Here is a 19861-nt window from a genome sequence, read left to right on the forward strand (position 1 = left end):
AAGCAGGTGATCCTCCTCTTGACATACCATCAGAAGCTCAGTAGTAGCCTAATGCTATGTCACAAGGCCTACATCATTCACCTCACTTCAGCTCATCATGTAGGCATTTTATCATCTCACGTCACCACAAGAAGGAATGTGAGTACAGTATAATAGGATATTTTGAGAGAGAGGAGAGAGAGAGAGACCACATTCACTTAAAGTTTATTACATTATATTGTTGTAATTGTTCTATTATTGTTAATCTCTTACGGTGCCTACTTTATAAATTACATTTTACCATAGGTAAGTATGTGTAGGAAATGATACAGTATTTGTAGGGTTCAGCGCCATCTACGGTTTCGGGCATCCACTGGGGGTCATGGAACGTATCCCCCACTTATAAGGAGGGACTGCTGTAGTCACTCCTCTCACAGAGCGTGTGTCTCTTTCAGCTCATGACACTGAGAGGTTCCGTTCTGGAGGATGCCATTCCTTCAACAGCAAAGCACTCGACAGCCCGGGGGCTACCCCTGAAAGAAGTGTTGGAGCATGTGATTCCCGAGCTCAATGTCCAGTGCCTGCGCTTGGCCTTCAACACGCCCAAAGTCACAGAGCAGCTCATGAAACTGGATGAACAAGGGGTAAGTATGGCTCCCAGAGAACATTCTTATTGCTCAGGTTTTCTGCAAGGTTTCAGACCTTAATATTTCTTTTTGACAGGTAAAACTGATGTCATTTGCTGTGAATGATACTCTCTTTGCAATTACTCATTCATTTTCTTTTTTCTTAGCTCTCTGAACTCTGAACATTTCTCATCTGATGAAATTCTCTATGTCAGAATTGATAGATATGGTACTTAAAATATGTTCAACTCTTTCGGTAATCTTTCACAAATGCAGTGAATTTTTCAAGTACTCTAGGAATAAGTAGTAGCAGTAACAATAATGCTAATAGCTAACACTAACGAACGTATTCACCAGGCTCTGTTTTAAGTGCCTTAAATATGCTATCTCGTTTACTCTCCCAGTGCTATGAGAATTGTACCATTATTGTCCCCATGTTGGAGACGAGGAATTCTGAGGCACAGAGACATTAAATAGTAAGTCCAAGTTCACACAGTTAATAAGTTCAAAGCCTGTACCGTTTGCCACTACAACAAACGATTCTAAAAGCTTAACTTTTTAAAGTCTGTTAGTACCACCAACAATGTATTTTAGCCAAGATTTCTAAAAATAAAAAGTTTTTTAAATTGGGGTCCTAATTAGTAATAAATAAAAATGCTCAAGGTTTTCTCACCTCCATACTTCCTATACTTTCACGGGGGGAGGGGGGACATTTGATCAAGATGTAAATGAATGACAGGATATAGAGGCAGGAGAGGCTAGAGAATGAAAAGTTATGATCTGTGAAATCCACTAACCAGAGAGTGTATCCACATTCTACTTGGAATAATTTGAGCATTGGGCTAGTTTTATTAGATGTTGTATTTATATACACTTACTTTAACTCTTTCTTTGAACATTTCTACCATATTGCATCCTGACAGTGAGTGATCACTGCTTTACCATTGCATTAAAAAAAAAAAAAAACTCTCCAAAAGTAAAATTTGTCCAGTTATTGAATGCCATTTTGTGAACAAATTTTGATGGTATTTCCTTAATAAGTCAAAATTTCCAATTTTATTAAAATGAATAGGGGTTCAAAAAAATCAGTCAAGCCATACTTATTCTTCTAATTCAGTCGATCGGAATATACTATGGGCCTATAGTTGGATATGATGTATCATTGCTCTCTCTCCATTCATTTTGCTTGTGGTAAAGCACAGCCAATGTCTAACCCGTACACGCACGTCAAGTAGGCTGTGAGTGTTCATGTTTACAAAATGTATTTATGAAGCACTTTGAATGCTTCAGAAAACTTACTGATGCATAGACTTTACAATTTGGGGGCCCGTTTTCCAGTAAGTATTTTGAATGTTTATGCTAACAAAAGAGTAGAAAAAATGATGATTAGGTTCAACTTCACGGATTCAGCCTTTTCAGTTATTATGCTTTTTGAGAATAACATTTAGACATTGAATATGTCACATACTGAACATTCTGAATTCTACCTTAAAACATTATTTTACATAATGGAGGTGTTTATTGATAGTTTTTCTTCATTTTAGCCATATTAAGTAAAAAGAAAAAAATGAGTGCTCAGGTGTAGACATTTTAGGAGATCTCTGGCACATTTTATGCCCTCTCTTAGTGATTGCAGGTGTTGGACCACAGATCAGGCTGATGTGTAATGATGTGTTTTGGTCCCATCAGTACAGGAAAGAGAACACTGTAATGAGTATAACATAATGATAAATTTATTTAATTCGCAAAACTGCCCATTATTCTGATAGTATGGTCTTCTTAATCTTGGAGGGTATTAAAATATTCTTTTCTTCTTAAGTTATTGATAATATTTTTTAATTATTGTTTTTCATTTTTAAATTACAGTTGGCATACAATATTATATTAGTTTCAGGTGTGTAACATGGTGATAAGACATTTATATAACTTACAAAATGATCACCCCATTAAGTCTAATACCCATCTGACACCATCCATAGTTATTACAATATTATTGACTGTATTCCCTAAGCTGTACTTTATATCCCCGTGACTGTTTTTATAAATGACAATTTGCACATCTTAATCCTTTCCCTTTATCACCCATTCTCCCCAACCCCTCCCATTTGACAACTATCAGTTCTCTGTATCTATGAATGTTTGTTTTATTTATTTTGTTCTTTACATTCCACGTATAAGTGAAATCATATGGTATTGGTCTTTCTCTGACTTATTTCACTTAGCATAATATCCTCTAGGTCCATTCATGTCACAAACGGCAAGATTTCACTCCTCTTTATGACTGAGTAATATTCCATTGTATATATATGTACCACATGTTTATCCATTCATCTATCGGTAGACACTTAGGTTGCTTCCGTATCTTGGCTATTGTAAGTAGTGCTGCAGTGAACATAGGGGTGCATATGTTTGTTTGAATTCGTGCTTTGGGTTTCTTCAGAAAAATATTCAGAAGTAGAATTGCTAGGGTCCTTCTTTGTCTCTTAAAGTCTGTTTCTTCTGATGTAAGTATGGCTACTACAGCTTTGTTTTTTTCAATTTCTATTTGCATGAACTATCTTTCCCATCCCTTTACTTGCAGTCTGTGTGTGTGTCTTTTGATCGGAAGTGAGTCTCTTGTAGGCAGCATATGTGTGGATCTTGTTTTCTTCTCCATTCATCCACCTTAAATCTTTCATTGGAGCATTTAATCCATTTGCATTTAAAGTAATTATTGATAGATATGTAGTTATTGACATTTTATTCATATTTTTGGTCTTTTTACTACTTTTTAAAGAACTCCATTTAATATTGCTTGTAATACTGGTTTGGTGGTGAGGAACTCCTTTAGCTTTTTCTTGTCTGGGAAATGTGTTTTCTTTAATGCCATTTCTTGGTGAAATTAATATTTGGCAATCTAGGTGAGTCTTCCCAAATCTGTTTTGGGAATTTCACTAGACAGTGGAATCTAGGAGTTTAAAACCTGCTATTTTATACGAGCAGCTCAATTTCTGGACTAAGGAGATGCCACTTGGCCTCTGTCTTTTCATTTATATCTCCATAGCATTCAAAGCCAGAATTGTACTGATGAAAAACAGACATGCATACATACTTATATATATACAAATAAAATAGTCATACAAAACTGATTATTGAAGTGCCTTTACAAATACTGATTTTAAAAAAGAAATGCTTAAAATGCAGTAGATTATGCATTTGAATAATTGCAAAGCATTTTTTATTTTCATCTGTGTCACCACTTTTTAAAATGTCATGCTCTGTACATCCTTACATTGAAAGAGGTTCATACTATGATACCAAAAGGAACTTCTGAATCTCCCTTTAAATTTGCTTTAAATGATTCCTTTAATGTCTTCTTTACTTTAAATGGCTTACATAATTATGTTTGGAAAAAGAAAACACTATTGCTTGGTACATTGTGACATTCTGCCTTTCAGATCTTTGGTGCCTTTTTTGCTCATTTTACCACTTATAATAGCTGAAATGAACAAAAGAATAAATGAAAATTATAACTATAAAATATAAAAGCAAGCATTTCACAAAATATAAAAATTTGGTTTTCATTTGACTAGACTCTGATATGCATGTGGGAATTGAAGTAGGCATTTTAATTAAGTTTTAAAAAATTCATCTATGCCTTGGGGCTTATCCAAGCTCTTATTTTCTCCTTCCTGAAACCTTTCTGGGCCCTGCATTGTTTATTGATGTCCATTTCCATTATCATGTAAAGGACAATGAGAGCGTGAACCTGACCTGCCCCTGTTTCACACTGTCAAGCATTTAGAACAGGTTGTGACTCAGAAAATTTGGTTAATTTAGGATTTAGTTTACCCATCCTAGAGCTTTGCCTATTAGATAATTGAGAGCATCTCTATGATAAAAACAAATTCATAAATATACATGTTTGCTTATTACACTATTCTGAGCAACATCTGATATCATCCTCTCAGCGTCCTGTGTGATAAGTTTCTAGTTTTTGGCCCATTTGACGGTTGAGGGGATTGAGACTTTCAGAAGTTCTCAGGGCCATTTTCCCTGAGCAGTCCTGAACACTGGATACAGATTTGCCTAACACAACCTTTTTTTTTTTTTTTAAGATTTGCAAGTTTTCATATACTTTTGCATACCTTGAATTATTTTGCTCCTCAGAAGTATGCTGTGAAGTATCAGGGATTTCATTATCTATTGAAGCAAACTTTTTAATAACATATCCAATTTAGTTGCTTTTAAATTTGCCATTTTTCTCTATCAGTCATTTAAAAAACATCTTTATCTCATCTGCTCAGTGCAAGGGAATGCAAGGTCGTCATGCCAGGCCCTGTTTCCAGGAGTTCACATATGTAAAGCACTTAGTACAATGCCAGGTTAACGCTGAAGAAATAGTAGCTGTGATTGATAATGATAAAATAGCTACTTCTCAGTAGCCCTTTACATGCATTATCTCATTTTACATTTACAAGCATCCTATGAGAGGGCTGCTATTATAGGTAGTATAATATATTGGCTTTACTTTCATAAGTAAGCACAACTGTTTCTAATTCCATAAATGCTTATCGAATAACTACTCTTTGCAGATTGTTAAATACTGTAGAGAATAAATAGGCTGGTAAGACAGTTATTACCTCTGAAGGAAACATGGTCATAAATTACTGTAATGGAAAGCAGGTTTGATACACTGAGTATAATAAAAGAATTGCAAACAAAGAACAATGGAGGTGTAAGCCACTGGGCCAGATCATCATTGGTTAGATGGATCAGGATGAGATAGGCCTTGGACAAAGGGAGGATTTCATCAGGCTAGAGAATACGTAGTATGGTAGCCTCGACTCAGAATAATAAGAACAACGCACAGAGACAAAAGGGCAGAGTGTGGTTATGGGGCAGCAAGCAGTTCAGCTGAGCAAGAGAGTGAGGCACGTGTATGAGAGTAATAAAAATAGATCTTTCGTATTGAGAAGTGACTAAGGCAGGCACTGTGTGAAGCAATGTACATGAATTATTTTAATTAATCCTCAGCAGCCTTTGATGTAGGTGCTATTATTGTTCTTGTTTTATAGACGAGCACTGAGGCACAGAGGCTGATGACTCCCCAGATCACAATTAGCATCTGGTGGAGGCAGGTCTTGAATCCAGGCGGTCAGACGCCAGAGCCCACATTCTATACACCCCGTCCCCCTTTTCCCTCCCCATGAGTGGGTGAAGAACCTGGAAGGATACATCCATGCCTTATTGTTATAGGCTTCAGTGCCCAATGTGTTAAGTATAACATGTTAAACCCAAATAAAATTAGAATACAGCTTAAAAATATCTAACGTACAATTGCCAGTTTGCAACAGAGAAAATTGGTAGTCCTGTTTTCATTGGGAAATGTCAAGTTTTATGTACACAGTAGTGGTTTTACTTAAATGAGTATCTCCTTTGTTTTTCTAGATACTTATTAAAAATACAAAGAAATGAAAATATTTGTTGGGTTCTCTATTCTTTAAAAAGTTAACCTACAAGTTACTGAAGTTAAAAGGGAAAAGTATCTAATAGGTCTGCAATATATATCTCAAGAATAGATATAAGGAAAGAAATAGTGTTTATTTAATAATAATAGTACTGATCTTTTGATAAAGGTCATGGACAAAATTTTTTTGCTGACTTAACCTATTCATTGACCTGCGTTATTTTATTGAGGATCAATGAGTTTGACTAGTCACTTTCTTCTTTGATTCAGGCAGGTAAATTTAAAGAATGAACCACAGGGAAAACATTTTTTTCCAAAACCTATTTTCTATGAATAAAGTTTTGGTAGAACAATTACGATTCCTGAAACTTGAATCTTCTGTTAGATGATATCAGCTAATACAGGTTTCAAGTTCAGGTGGCTACCAAAGTGGTTCCCGACATCTCATGGACCCGTATGTACATCATCAGGAAGGAAATATACATGGCAGGCGTCAGGTCAGGGAAAGAAGACAATGGCACTCACTGGTAGCTTTCTCTCATCTGTTCACAAGTGATGATCACTCTGCACTGGCCTCCGCCATGCTCTTTTTCCTGGCTGAGGCTGGGTTGGATGACTGGATGGAATCCTTTCCAGTGACTAACATGACTGAGAGCAGTAGCATTCAGAAGACATTGGCTGTGATAGAACTACTGTGTGCAGTTTTGGAGCTCAGCGTGGCTAAAACACGCAGTGAGGATTCTTTGGTTCACAATCCAAAGAGACAGAAGAACTGATTGCAGGTATTTCAGTCTTCTTGATCTTAAATTGTGGATTGCGTTTTCAGTTCAGCTTTAGAATAAAATTAAACTAGTTTTCTTTCCTAGAGGACTCAGCTACCTAATATCGTCAAATGCTCCAAAAATCAAAGTAATTATGTTTACATCGAGGGATCTCATTTCCATCCTGTTTCTACCTCCTGTCCTCCTTCCTCCCCCATAGTAATCACTTTTATTTTTCTTACCTATTCCTATAGTTCTTTATACAGATATCACCAAATGTGCATATGTAGTCTTGTTTCCCCCTCTTATTATACGAAGTACAGCTGTAGGTAACTGTACTCCTGTAGGTAACTTGCTTTTTCACTTAGTAATATGTTTTGGAGATCTTTCATCGCCAGTCCATAGAAAGCTTTCCTAGTGTTTTCACTGCTGCATAATATTCTGTCGTGTTGCTATACCATAGTTTATTTTGTCAGTTTCCCTATGGATGGGAATTTAGGTTAATACCAGTCCTTTTCTCTTACAAACAGTGCTGCAATGAAGAATCTTTCCCTGTATAATTGAAATTCACCTTAATGTCAAATCAAAACAGCTGCATTTATTATCACTTTAATACCTAATATGAAGCACTATTTTGTGAGAAATTTTGCACACATTATGAGTAAATCAAGATTATTGTGTGTATAGAATATTTTCTATACATTATGCCACAGATAAAAATAGGTTAGAATATATCTATGCACATATATAAATAATTTTGACAGCATCTCTGTCAGATTTTTTTTTTAAGCTTTCCTACCCAGTATCCATATGTCACTTTTAAAAGTAATTTGATTTTTCTTAGTAATTTCGAATGAGGATAAGTTATCTAACTAGCATTTTGTTTGTTTGTTTGTTTGCTCCCAACACTGAATTTTTCCAGTTTCTTTGTCATTCTGTTTGGAGGACAGTATGGTGATAAATCTTTAGGAAGTAGTTAAGAGTTATCATGTTTATGATGAACAAACCAAAATAAATGCTATCAGTGTAAATCATGAGGATTTAAAAATATGACCAAAGTCCTCATGTTTAGTAATGGCAGAATAGCTTGTTGCGGCCCAGCACATCCAGTGATAATAATCAGAAACACTAGACAAAATATTTAAAAATAAATAAATTTGGATTTGCTTTTGGAAATAGAGTAGATGTATTTTTCCCCATTCTTCCTGCTAAGTACAGCTAAAAACCTCATATATTGTATATAAAGCAAACATAAAATGAACCAGAAAGGTGGAGAGAAGAAAGCAGATTAGTTAGGGACCTTGACATTAGAGGAATGACCCAAGGGTCATTCATGATCAAAACAGAAATATACAGAAATTTCCTTGATAAAAAAAAGAAAATGTATAGGAAACCTACAGCTCATATCATACTTAGTAATGAAAGACTTACTGGTAACAAGGTAAGGATGTACACTGTTGCCCCTGGTATTTAACATAGTACTGAAAGTTCTAGTCAGCACAATAAGGCAAAAAATAAAAAATAGAAAAGGAAATAAAAGGGGTGTATATAGAGGAAAGAAAATATAAAACTCCCTATTTCAGATAAACATGATAGTCTATGTACAAAACTCCAAGGAATCTACAAAAACTTCCTAGAACTACAAGGTGTGTTCACCAAGGTTGTATGATTCAACATCAACTCACACAAATCATTTAGATTTATTTTAATGAACAGATGAAAACTGAAAGTAAAATACAATACCATTTACAATCCCTCAATAAAAAATTAAATACTTGGGTATTTATCTAACAAAACATCTGTAAGACCTGTGTGCTGAAAACTAAAACACTGATGAAAGAAATCAAAGAACACCTGAATAAATGGAGAGACAGACCATGGACATGGATTGAAAGACTCAACATATTAATGATGTCCATTCTCCCCTAACTGAAATACAATTTAGCACAATTAGTATCTAAAACCTAGCAAGATTGTTTGTAATTATAGACAAGGTTATTTTGAAATTTACATGGAAAGACGAACTAGAATAGCTAAAATTATTTTGAGAAAGAAGAATAAAGTAGGAGAGATTATTCTACCTAATTTCAAGACTTATTATATAACTTCAGCAATCAAGACTGTGTCTTACTATTTATCAGAAGGGTCGATACATAGATCAATCGGAATTAGTCCCACACAAATATATCCAACCAATTTTTTTAAAAGGTGTAAAAATAATTCAATGGAGGCAGGATAGGCTTTTCAAACAAAGGCGCTAGGACACTTAGATATCCAGGAGACAAAATAATGAACTTGACCTAAACCTCACACATCATACAAAAATTTATTCAGATGGAAATGTAAAACTATAAAAATTTTTGACAACAAAATCTTTGGGACCTACAGCTTGGTTAAGAGTTATTAGACATAACACAAAATCTTGATTCAGAAAAGAAATAATTGAGAAATTGGAGTTCATCAAAATTAAAGACATCCCGCGGCATTTCTTTTTCTTGGATATTTGCTGATCTGTAAGAGGCTTAGGGCGTAAGTCTAGCATAAAGCTGCATATAAAAAGTTAGATGACGGATGTGAGCTTTCATGGGAGCTGCAGAAATAAAAAAGTGTATTCAAGGGTCACTGGAGAACTCAGATCTGTTAAACAATCAAATTGAAATTCTAGAACTGAAAAAAATAACTAAGTTAAAATCTCAATAAATGTGTTAAAGAGCATGTTAGACACAACAGAAAAGAAAATTGATGAATTGAAGATAGGTTACCAGAAAAATTTTAACTGAAGCATGGAAACAAGAAAACATGAGAAATATGAAAAAGTGCCTAAAAGACGTGGGCCACAGTGAAATACATATATGTAAACCAATTCCCAGGAGAAAAGAGATTAAAGCAATATTTGGGGACAGAATGAATATTCAAAGAAATACTAATAGAGAAATTTCCAAAACGGGTGAAAGATGAATTAAGACAGAATCAAGAAGCTCTGCCTTCCCTAAGCAAGAGAAATATAAAGAAAACCCAGACATAAGTCCATCTAGTAAAATAAAATAAAATATTGCTGTCAAATAAAAGAAAAAAACAAATTTTAAAAATAGCCAAAAGGAAAAAATATGTTCAAAGAAGAGCAGTGAGACAATGGGCTATTAAAATTAACCATTTGCTGAGCTATAAAGCATAAAGAAAAGGTGGAAGCCAGAAGACATATCCAGAGTTCTGAAAGAGAATAACTCTTAACAATAAATTTTACCCAACAAAAATATTCTTTAAAAATGTAGACAAAATTAATTTATAGTGGGGGAAAAATAAAGCAGTCTGAGGCTGTTAGTTGATGCAGAGATGGGCTGGGAATCAGGAAATTTGGAGGGGGTGGGGAGTCATGGAAATGTTCTTTATCTTGATTGTGGCGGCGATTTATTAGAGCTCATTAAATTATGTGCCTCAAATGGATGCAGTTTACTATTCAGAAGTTATATACCATTCCAGTTGATTTAAAAACGGAAGGCAAATTTCTGCTTCTGGCCAAGGTTAAGAAAGAGGGACTAGATTTATCCTCCCATCTGAAACAACTTAAAAACTAGACAAAACAAGGGAACAGTGGACTTTAAGACATTGGACATCAGGCAATGAAGGATAGTGATCTCTAGGAGGTTGGAAGCAAATGAACCGAACCTTAAGATCGCACCATCTTTGTGCCTGAAAAGAAGTTTCCAGGCTGCAGTGCAGGAGGGGCACCCAGCTGAAGCCCAGAGATCTGTGACGTGAAGCCATGTTGGCTCCAGTTCGCAGAGCTGAGAACTGATAAGTTACCTGCATTTGAGGGAACGACTTGAGGCCAGGGTAAGAACCACCCTAAAAGCTGAGGGCGGCAAATCCTCAGACCTCTCACATCGCTGGAAAGAATGTCTGCTCCCAAGAGGCATGCTGGACAACCTCAGAGTTCCCATGGCATTGGGCACTCTCAGAATGGTTTAGCTGCAATAGTGGGGTAAAATTATCCTCAAATAAAATTCTACTCTGGTACGACCTAACAGCAAGAACTGAAAGGATCCAACTATTTCCAAATAACTTAATTCTATCCCAGAACAAAGCTCAAGCACCCCTCAAGGGTTCACAGCCCACACTTTGAGAACTGCTGTACAAAGAAATACCTCGCAGTGACTGTTTTAAATTTCTAGATTAAATCAGACAATTTGGATGGTTTCGTGAGAACAGTAAGAACTGGGTTGTTCTCATGGTCTGTGCCGCCCCAGTGTCCTTCCTCTGGCTGGGACGCCAGGGACGAAAAGATGAAAAGGCAGCACTGCTGAAGAGGCCTGAGCACTTGGTTATGCACATCTGTTTCCACCGGTAGGGGGCTCTGACTTCATCATCCATCTTTCCAGGAATTCAGGGCTGTGTAAGTCAGGTTGCACTTCCTGTTTCTTTGATTCTGTGTTAAAGTGCCTATTTTATGAGAGGAAGAGCAGTTTTATGCACTGTTTGTTCCCAGCTGTGGGAGCCCATTGTCACTTTGGTGGCTGTTGAAAGACCCTTTGCTTTGGTGAGATTCACCTGCATGTCAAATACAACCTTAGTCCTGGTGGAATGACCAGCATCACTTTATAATACAGATGTTTGTTGACTATCCAAACACTTGCGTCAGTGCTCCATGAGAACAGTTGGTACGCAGGCACACAATTGTATAGCATGACCCCAAGATTAGCCAAAGCAAAACCCTAAACGGTAGAGAAGCCCAGCCTGTTCCCAAGATGGCTGCTGGTGTCATCATAGCTCTATTTTGATCATTACATAAAGGTATTATATAATCACACACATAAACCCATACAGATGTGTCTCAGACAAAAATGCTGTTTTATTTAACCTCATAACAATTCAAAACCCCCAAACGATAGCTTTAACGCCATTTACATTTGCTCTTTCTCTTGAAATATCCCTTATTACATTTACATAACTCCTCCTTAACAACTTCTCATATTCTGGCAGGGAACACAGTTGCTAACTAAGGATTCTGAATTCAGAGAATGCCACCTACCTTGATTTAATTGCAGTAGAAAGCAAGGAGACAGTCATATTGTCACTTTACAAGATAGAGCAGTGACATTTGGCAGTTTCAAACCATAGGAAATTTGACATTCTAACAAATTTCCTAATCCTCTTAAAGGAGCCTTGCTTTCACAACCAGTAAAAAACCAGTTTGTTCTCCTATATCGGCAGGTGGAGTTCACTAGAGCATAAGAAATCAGTCCAAACAAAACAGTACATTGTCTCATTGTCCTTGCCTTCTGCTTCTCCAGTGGTTTGGGGGAAGTTTCCTTATCTTCCCTCCACAGTGAACTTTTTTTTTCTTTCTTTTCTCCTTTCTTTTCTCTCTTTCCTGTTTTTTTTTTTTTTTTTTTTAAATAAATGAATCCTTTTGAGTGTTGCACCGTGAAATCTTAGGCCTTTATCTAAGAAGTTTTAAAAGCCATCCACAAATCCAATGTCACTGATGCTTTCTATTGAACAAGGTGACTTTTGTCTTACATTGTTGCATGAGAAGGCTGATCTGGGAGGCACAGAGCCAAACAGCAAATAACTCAAAGCCCCTTCCTTTCTCATGATTGCTTCATCTCTGATAGCTCTCCCTGCAGGGGGAGTAGGGATATGGCTGTATTAAGGACTTCTTTTGTAACAGACCTAGAGCCTACCACTACTTTTTTGTTTGTGGAGACCTGATAGGGTACTCAGCTTAATTCTAAAGCCAAGATGAAATCTCTACCTGTGGGAGTTCCCTTCTAAGCATTAGCCACATTCAGACCTTGGAAGCGGGTGGGCTAAGAAAAGGCTGAAAGGTCAGTGGTGTGCAGGTCTTATTCTGATTTCTCTTGTTGGTTTTTTTCTACATGGGGTAGACTAAATGAACGAAGTCCAAAATCTGTTTCAGTTAGTAATTACAATGAAGCAGCAATCAACTAAGGTTGTATGCTATTTTAAAAATATTCCAATATTAGTATCTCTAGTTATTTGCAGGTTTCAGACTTCGCACTTGACCTTTCACTCCCTGAAGTAGGCAGAGCAGTCAGTTGGGTGCATTTCCCAGAGCCCTGGGGCGCTCTCATGTCCATGTGTCGTGTAAAGGCTACTGAGCTTCTTTGTCAACTACGTAGTGTGCAGTGGACGGGAAAGCAAGCGAGACTTTTCCCCATGACATTTTCTGGGTTATCACTGTTCTGAAGTTGTTTGGGTTCACAGTCCCTTGTGTAAAATGGTAAGAGCTGGCTGGATATGTTTCAGAAGTCAGAAATGTCCAGATTTTAGCAGGGCAATAAAATGCATACACCATCTAGTAATATTCCCAATGTGATCTGGAGCAGCACCCCACAAATTAGTATTTCCTCAGGGAAAATATGAATATTTCCCCAAAGAGGAATACATTAAAAGAACTAATGGCAGCTCATACCAAGTTTTGCTGCCAAATGGGTTTGCTTAACTTTGTTTTTTTACTTTTCCAACTTCAGAATTGCAAATAAGGGGCTGTGGACATACGTTGCAGTGATAGAAATAGAGCAAAACAAGCCTTATTGAGTCCTGGTAATACTTAATAGAGTCAAATCACAGGACTGCCAATTGTCATCTTGTGTTTCTCCCTACAGGGCTAGTTACTTTCTCTTCCATTCTCTGACCTTTCCTTTGCTTATCTGTCAGACAGGGGTAATATTTGCTTTACAGGCTGTTGTGAGGATAAACTAATGTTCAACATTGAACATAGTGATTTGCATATAATGGATACTCATTAAAAATTAGAATTGTGCCTCTCCCCTGCCCCTTTTCCATTTATCAGATAAAAGTTTACTGATAATGTGGTTGCAATGTCACTCTGGAAATTGGTCTAAGTGATACTACCAGCTTAAAATTTATTTGCAGAATGACTAGACTTTTCAATCATGAATAAATGTTTTGATGTTATATCTAAATCTTTTGATTGCTACGTTTTACCTGTATCTGAGGAAGGAATACTTGCCACTAGCTGATTAACCATTATGAAGTCCCTTTTGAAGTTTCTATCCAGGCATTCATCTTCTGGAGAAATATTTGAAAAGGGCATTGTTGATGATGGGAGTGCTCTGACAAAGATATAACTGAGGTTCCTAATTTAATACATTGCAGAAATGGCATTGGAAGATAAGTCTTTTCCAGCGTTATAAAAAAAAATTGCAAGGACATTAATGGGCTTTTTAGGGCAAAACAATTTATTTCAAAGTGGCTTTTGTAAAATAGATTTCTGCCTTTAAATTTGTAATGACCCCCTTTTTGAAAGGGGGAGATGATTGAAAAAGAATTGCCTTTTGTTGTCAGGCTTTTTTTTGTTTTTGTTTTTGTTTTATAACTTTTGTACTGTAATCCATTAACAGAAATTCCCTAAAGTGTCAACATCTGTTCTAATGATGTATGATCATGCCATACAGGAGATTTTAATTTCCTTTTCTGGCCTTTCCTCTTAATTCATGAAGATTATAATTACAGATGCTTACTCTTCTATGTTTTTTTGGAGCAGAGACAGACAGAAGAATTAAAATGGAAGGATTTCACAAGAAGTTAGCTGTGTGATGGGCATTTGCTTTCCAGGATGTTCTGTACTAGCATTTAAGTGGGCCCAGGTGCACCTGTCTGTATTGATTGCGTTGTGTTGCCTGCCCTCAACAGCTGAACTATCAGCAGAAAGTTGGCATCATGTACTGCAAAGCAGGACAGAGCACGGAGGAAGAGATGTACAACAATGAATCAGCCGGCCCTGCCTTTGAGGAGTTCCTTCAGCTGTTGGGAGAACGCATTCGGCTCAAAGGATTTGAGAAGTATCGTGCACAGCTTGACACCAAAAGTAAGAAATACTTAGACCCTCCTGCGAGGCTTATTTTCCTCCTGCTGTGTTGATGTTCATCTGCTAAATTGCCCATAAAACAACATTGCCACTTATTGCAGAAAACTGCTGGTGATGGAGGAGAGGAAGGCAGAGAGGGAGGATGTGGCTGCAGAACAAGTGAAGACTCTTATCCAAGTAGCTAGGATTGAACTGTAAATCAGCAGTGGCATCAGAGGTGTGGATGGAGTAGAGCCGTGGATGCAGGTTGTGCAGAATGGCTCCTAAATTGTGTTGCATAAATTTCATTAAATTTAGCTGAATGTTAATTTAAAGTGGTTACACCTTGGAACCATCTAGTCGTAAGCCCTAGAATTTTTGACTTGTCATTAATTCCTTTCATAACCCTCGTGCTTATCTTTGTAGCCTGCCTCGCTATGGTTTTTTTTTTATTCACTTTCGTATTCTTTTACTATCTAGCAGGGTGTTTGTTTATTTTCTATTATTATTGCCCGTAGTCTAACTTAATCTCTAAGAAAACAGGCTTCTTAGCTTTGGTATTAGTTTGGCTCATAAAGCGTGTTGATTAAAAGCACAATAAATGAAGCAGTCTATTTACTTACCGCTCACAAATGTACAAGGTTGTCTGTTCCCATTCCCCAAGTTGTTAATAAAATAGTTGAATTCTCAGGTCTCTATTTTGGTTAGAGTATGTTGACTTCTGCTGTGTGTCTGTGTGGAGGCACTTTTAAATTTTAATCTCAAAATCCATCCATAGACACCTGTTTTCTTTGAGAAGGTCTTTGGATTAGCACATCTGTATTGCAGTCTATAGTAATCTCTCTGATTTTCTGTACCGGAAATTAAATAAGGAGTTGAGTCACGAAAACAGAAAAGCATTCATAAACTACTGCAGAGAAGAATTTCCTGTTGCCATGGTTTTGCTGTTGCCAACTTGGAAACGATGTGCGAGAGAGACTATTAAAACCCATAAATATCCTAGACTCTTAAATATTATTTTAACGTTCCATACTCTGCTCGTAACTGCATAAAATATTAAATCTCAATATACCCTTAAGCTCTTTTTATCCATATATTCTGACATATACCCTGTACAATTCATTCATGTTGTCCCAATTTGTTGTTATATAAATTATCATCACCACAAAGAGCTATTGAAAGAGTCTGGAAAGAGAATGTAATAAGCACCCTGATTCTATAAATGAATGGTCAGATTGGGAGTAGGTAAGATTATGTATTATTTTGTATATTTACACATTCCCAGTCACTTCTCGACAATGAAGGGCAATGTGAGAAATGTATACCAAAGCCATACTTAAGCAACGTGGCATTACATAAGGCAGTGGAAGAGGCAAACAATGCACGCTGCACATTTTGCCCCAATATCTAATAACTGTGAAGGCCAGAGGGGACGAGCCTAGAGTGGACGAGCAGTTATTGGCAAACTGCCTGTAACTGTAGTTAGTTATATAATACATTCAGCAGGGAAGGGTCCCTTTTCACTGCTCTCCTTTAAAGATTCCTGTAACCTTTTGAGGCATAGCTCCTGAGCAGAAGAATTTGTAGTTTTCTTTTCTGCTCTTTCAGAGTGTCAGATTTCCTAAAGTGAATGAAAAGTAGGAAAGTGTTTTCATTCTGAAACCCCGACGATGCATGTTTATCTCTCTTACTCCAAGCAGATGGGGTCAGAAACTAGAAGGGACCGTTAGCCTCATCATTTAAACAGGTATTAAACAATGACAAACAACAGAAATAGGGACCAACCAGCCTCTGTACATTCCAGCAGCATCGTACGGACCAATGCACACCCAGAGATGACGCTTTGCTCTGTACTCTCTGAGATAATCTTACCATGTTTTACTTAATTTTATTTTGTGTGAAGAAACTATTTCTTTCAATAAAATCCTTAAAAAGAGAAAAACGCTTTCAAGAACAAGCATTCCTAAAGTGTTATGCCCTCTGCATATGACAGTGTAGCTGTCACTTGGATCTGTGGATTTGTAGTTTTCATCAAATTACGATATTTGCCAATCTTTATTTCTTTATTTTTTTTCTGATCCTTTTTCTGAATTAGGTTCCAATTACATATATGTTAGCTCACTTACTAGTGAACCAAAGGTTAATGATACTGTTGATTTAATTTTTTAACCATTTTTCTTTATGCTTTCATTTGAATAGTTCCTGTTAACATGTATTCAAGTTCACTGTGTTTTTCTTTCCTTCCACAGTGTCTTTGTCTGCTGCTAATCCAATCCAATGAAATTTTCATTTCAGATATTGTAATTGTCAGGGCCAGATTTCAGCGTTCTCTTTTCATGTATTTTCCATTTTCTCCTCATTAAGTTCATGTTGTCTTTTAAATCCTTTAACATGTTTGCAATAGCTATTATAAAATCTTCGTGTGCTAATTCCATCATCTCTGTCATTTGGGATGTTTTCCTGCTTTTGAGTTATGATTTTCTGCTTCACATGTCTGGTTATTTTTGATTAGATAGATGACATGGTGAATATTTCACTGTTGAATGTATGGATTCTGTTGTCTTCTTTAAAGAGTGTTGAGTTTTGATTTGTAGGCTGTTAAGTGAATTATAGAACAGCCTGATCTTTATGAATCTTATTCTTAAGCTTTATTGAAGCATACCTAGAGCAGCCTTTATTCTCTGACTGATTTAGCCCCATTATTAAGACATGACTTTTCTTGCATCTGAATACCTGCATGTTCAATGAGGTATCTCCATTCTGGTTGCTCAGAACTCCAATGTCTTCCTCCCTGTGTGAACTGTGAGAATTGTTTGGCTTATAATTCTCTGGGAGTGGTTCTTTCACTAATACTTTTTCTTTGCCTGGCTTTGGAATCTCGCTCTCTGTGTGTGCACTTTAATACTCAGCCTGCAAATTAGGGGGACCCGCATGCAGATTTGAACCTCTGGGTAGTTTCCTCCTCTTTGGTACTCTGTCCGGCAGGTATCAGCCTTCACAGGCTTCCTGAACTCCAGCCTATTTTAGCTTCTCTCTTTGAAGCCCTGCTCTGTGCCATTGTTCCAAAAGTACCTCCAGGTAGAAAGTTGAGTGTTATCAATCATAGGGCTCACCTTTGATTCTCTTTTCTCAGGGATCACTATCCATTGCTGCCTATTATAAAATGTCTAAACAATTGTTTCAGATACATTGTCAACTTTTCTAGTTATTTACAATGGAAGAGCAAGTCCTGTACCAAGTACTGTTACGGCCAGAAGCATCAGTCCCAAATAGTTTTCATAGATGCCATCTCGTGTAATCTCCACTAACCCTGCTAGATACCAGTTATCCCCATTTTACAGAATTGCCTTGTTTAGATTAACCAACATGTCTAAGATTAGACAGCTAGTAAGCATTAGGGAAAATGAACAGCTCCTATTGGTCTAGTTAATGAAGTACTCAGAGAAAGCATAAATGTAGAATTCAGCACAGCGAAGGTCCAAGCTCTGCCTTGTGGGTATGTCTTCCCCTCTCTCAGTCCTGGGGCTAAAAATACCCAAGCATCTCCTGAGACAGCTCTACTTGTCATGTATGATAATTATATTCAGATTTTAGTACTTTGGTAAAGGAGGGACAGGCTCAGGGAAGGAAGTATTGATGGAACTATTGAACCGTTTCTTTTTTCCCCCAATTTTCTGTACAAAGTGCATTTTCTGATCTCAGAAACAAGGATTTCTAGCAAATAAACTACAAATGTTGTCAGGGTTTGATATTTGCAGTTAGTGTATTTTTGTTCCTTGTTTCTTTATTTGGATGACATAATCTCTAGATAATTACAATCCTCTCTCACTCCAGTAAACACAAAAATAAACTTTCTACCAAGCAGTTTGAAAACTGGAGACCACCCTCATTTTGAGCTGTGCACATAGATTATTATTTGGGAAATTATTTCCTGACTGAGACGTGTTTGTCAGGTCAGCACATAGGAGACTTAGAAGCCCTTTGTAAAACATTTCTTCAGTCTTCATTAATTTGCTGCAATATTAGTAAATGCTTGTTACTTCTCCCATTTTTCAGCAATGTTTCTTGTAAAAACCACTGATATTCAGGGTCTTAGAAGACATGTAAGACTTTTCATAAAGAAAATAAGTCCTTTGTTTGAAATATTTAAACTTTGATAGGGAAGGGATAAAACTAGCATTTTTTAAATGCTTTGTACATGCAAAGGACTATTTGGAGTTTGAGACTGATAATGAAGAAAGGATTCTTTTTTCACCTCCTTAACTTTGAACTGTGTTACAGTGTAACGTTTTTGTTTTTGTTTTCATTTTTGAGTGTTCCTAAGATGCACTTGGCAAAGAAATTAAAATACAGAGGGTGCCAAAAAAATGTATACTCATTTTAAGAAAGGAAAACTATTAAAATTGTAATACTCAGTATATACCAATAACAAAAGATGAATACAAGTCACGTTTGACTTCTGCAGTTACAAGAGGTGCTCAAAGTGGTTACCATCAGCGTCCAGACACTTCTGATTACGGTGAACTACTGCTTGAGCAACATTGACCGAAGTGTCCACTTGTATATGTACATTTTTGGCACCCTCGGTATGTAAAAAGCCTTATTTAAAGAAACTACACTTTTTACCTTAACTACACAAAATTCTAAGTTCTAATCAACACATTTCTTGAGCATCTTTTACAGGCTAGCATTTTCATATACATTATTTTGCTTAATTCTCAGAACAGTGAAGATTGAGATTAGAGCAACACAGAAAAGTGAAGTAACTTGTTGTGGTCATTTAGCAAATGATGCTCCTGGCATTCAAATTCAGATCTTCTTATTTCCATATTGGGAATCCAGGTAATTTCAGGTGCCTTGCAAAGTGAGCAGTGGGTAGAAGTACTGGCTGATTCCTGAGCACCAACTCCACACCGTCTCTTGTCCTTTCTTCTCTGTGTGTTGGCAATTTTGAGAAGCCTGGAGTCCCATGTACATTCACATGCATACTCACACATTCCTTGAACTGACAGTATGAATTCGCCTATCATGGCAAAAGGTAGTACTCCAGACTCTTCTTGATCCCATCTTCACTGAGGTAAAGTAACTCATCACCTGACTATGGCTAAAGGTACGTTGGGGAAACTATTCTTAAGTATGGTAGATGCCAGAGTAGGTGGAATTCTTGACTTTCCCATAGAATTCATGAGTGAGTAAGTGAAATACTACTACA

At 36.8% G+C, this 19861-nt stretch overlaps 1 protein-coding gene across 19 annotated transcripts in view; it reads left to right on the forward strand.

The window, feature by feature from the left end:
* The window catches only part of SIPA1L1 (signal induced proliferation associated 1 like 1), a 335407-nt gene that overhangs the window by 222554 nt on the left and 92992 nt on the right, over nucleotides 1-19861 (forward strand). For all 19 annotated transcript variants that reach the window (XM_081047663.1, XM_081047664.1, XM_081047665.1 and 16 more), the window contains 2 exons: nucleotides 435-623; nucleotides 14496-14670. In XM_081047663.1, coding sequence (XP_080903789.1) covers nucleotides 435-623; nucleotides 14496-14670 — 364 coding nt within the window. The remainder of the gene's footprint in view (nucleotides 1-434; nucleotides 624-14495; nucleotides 14671-19861) is intronic.

This window comes from Rhinolophus hipposideros (assembly GCF_964194185.1).
Source record: "Rhinolophus hipposideros genome assembly, chromosome: 5".
Classification (NCBI taxonomy): Eukaryota; Metazoa; Chordata; class Mammalia; order Chiroptera; family Rhinolophidae; genus Rhinolophus; species Rhinolophus hipposideros.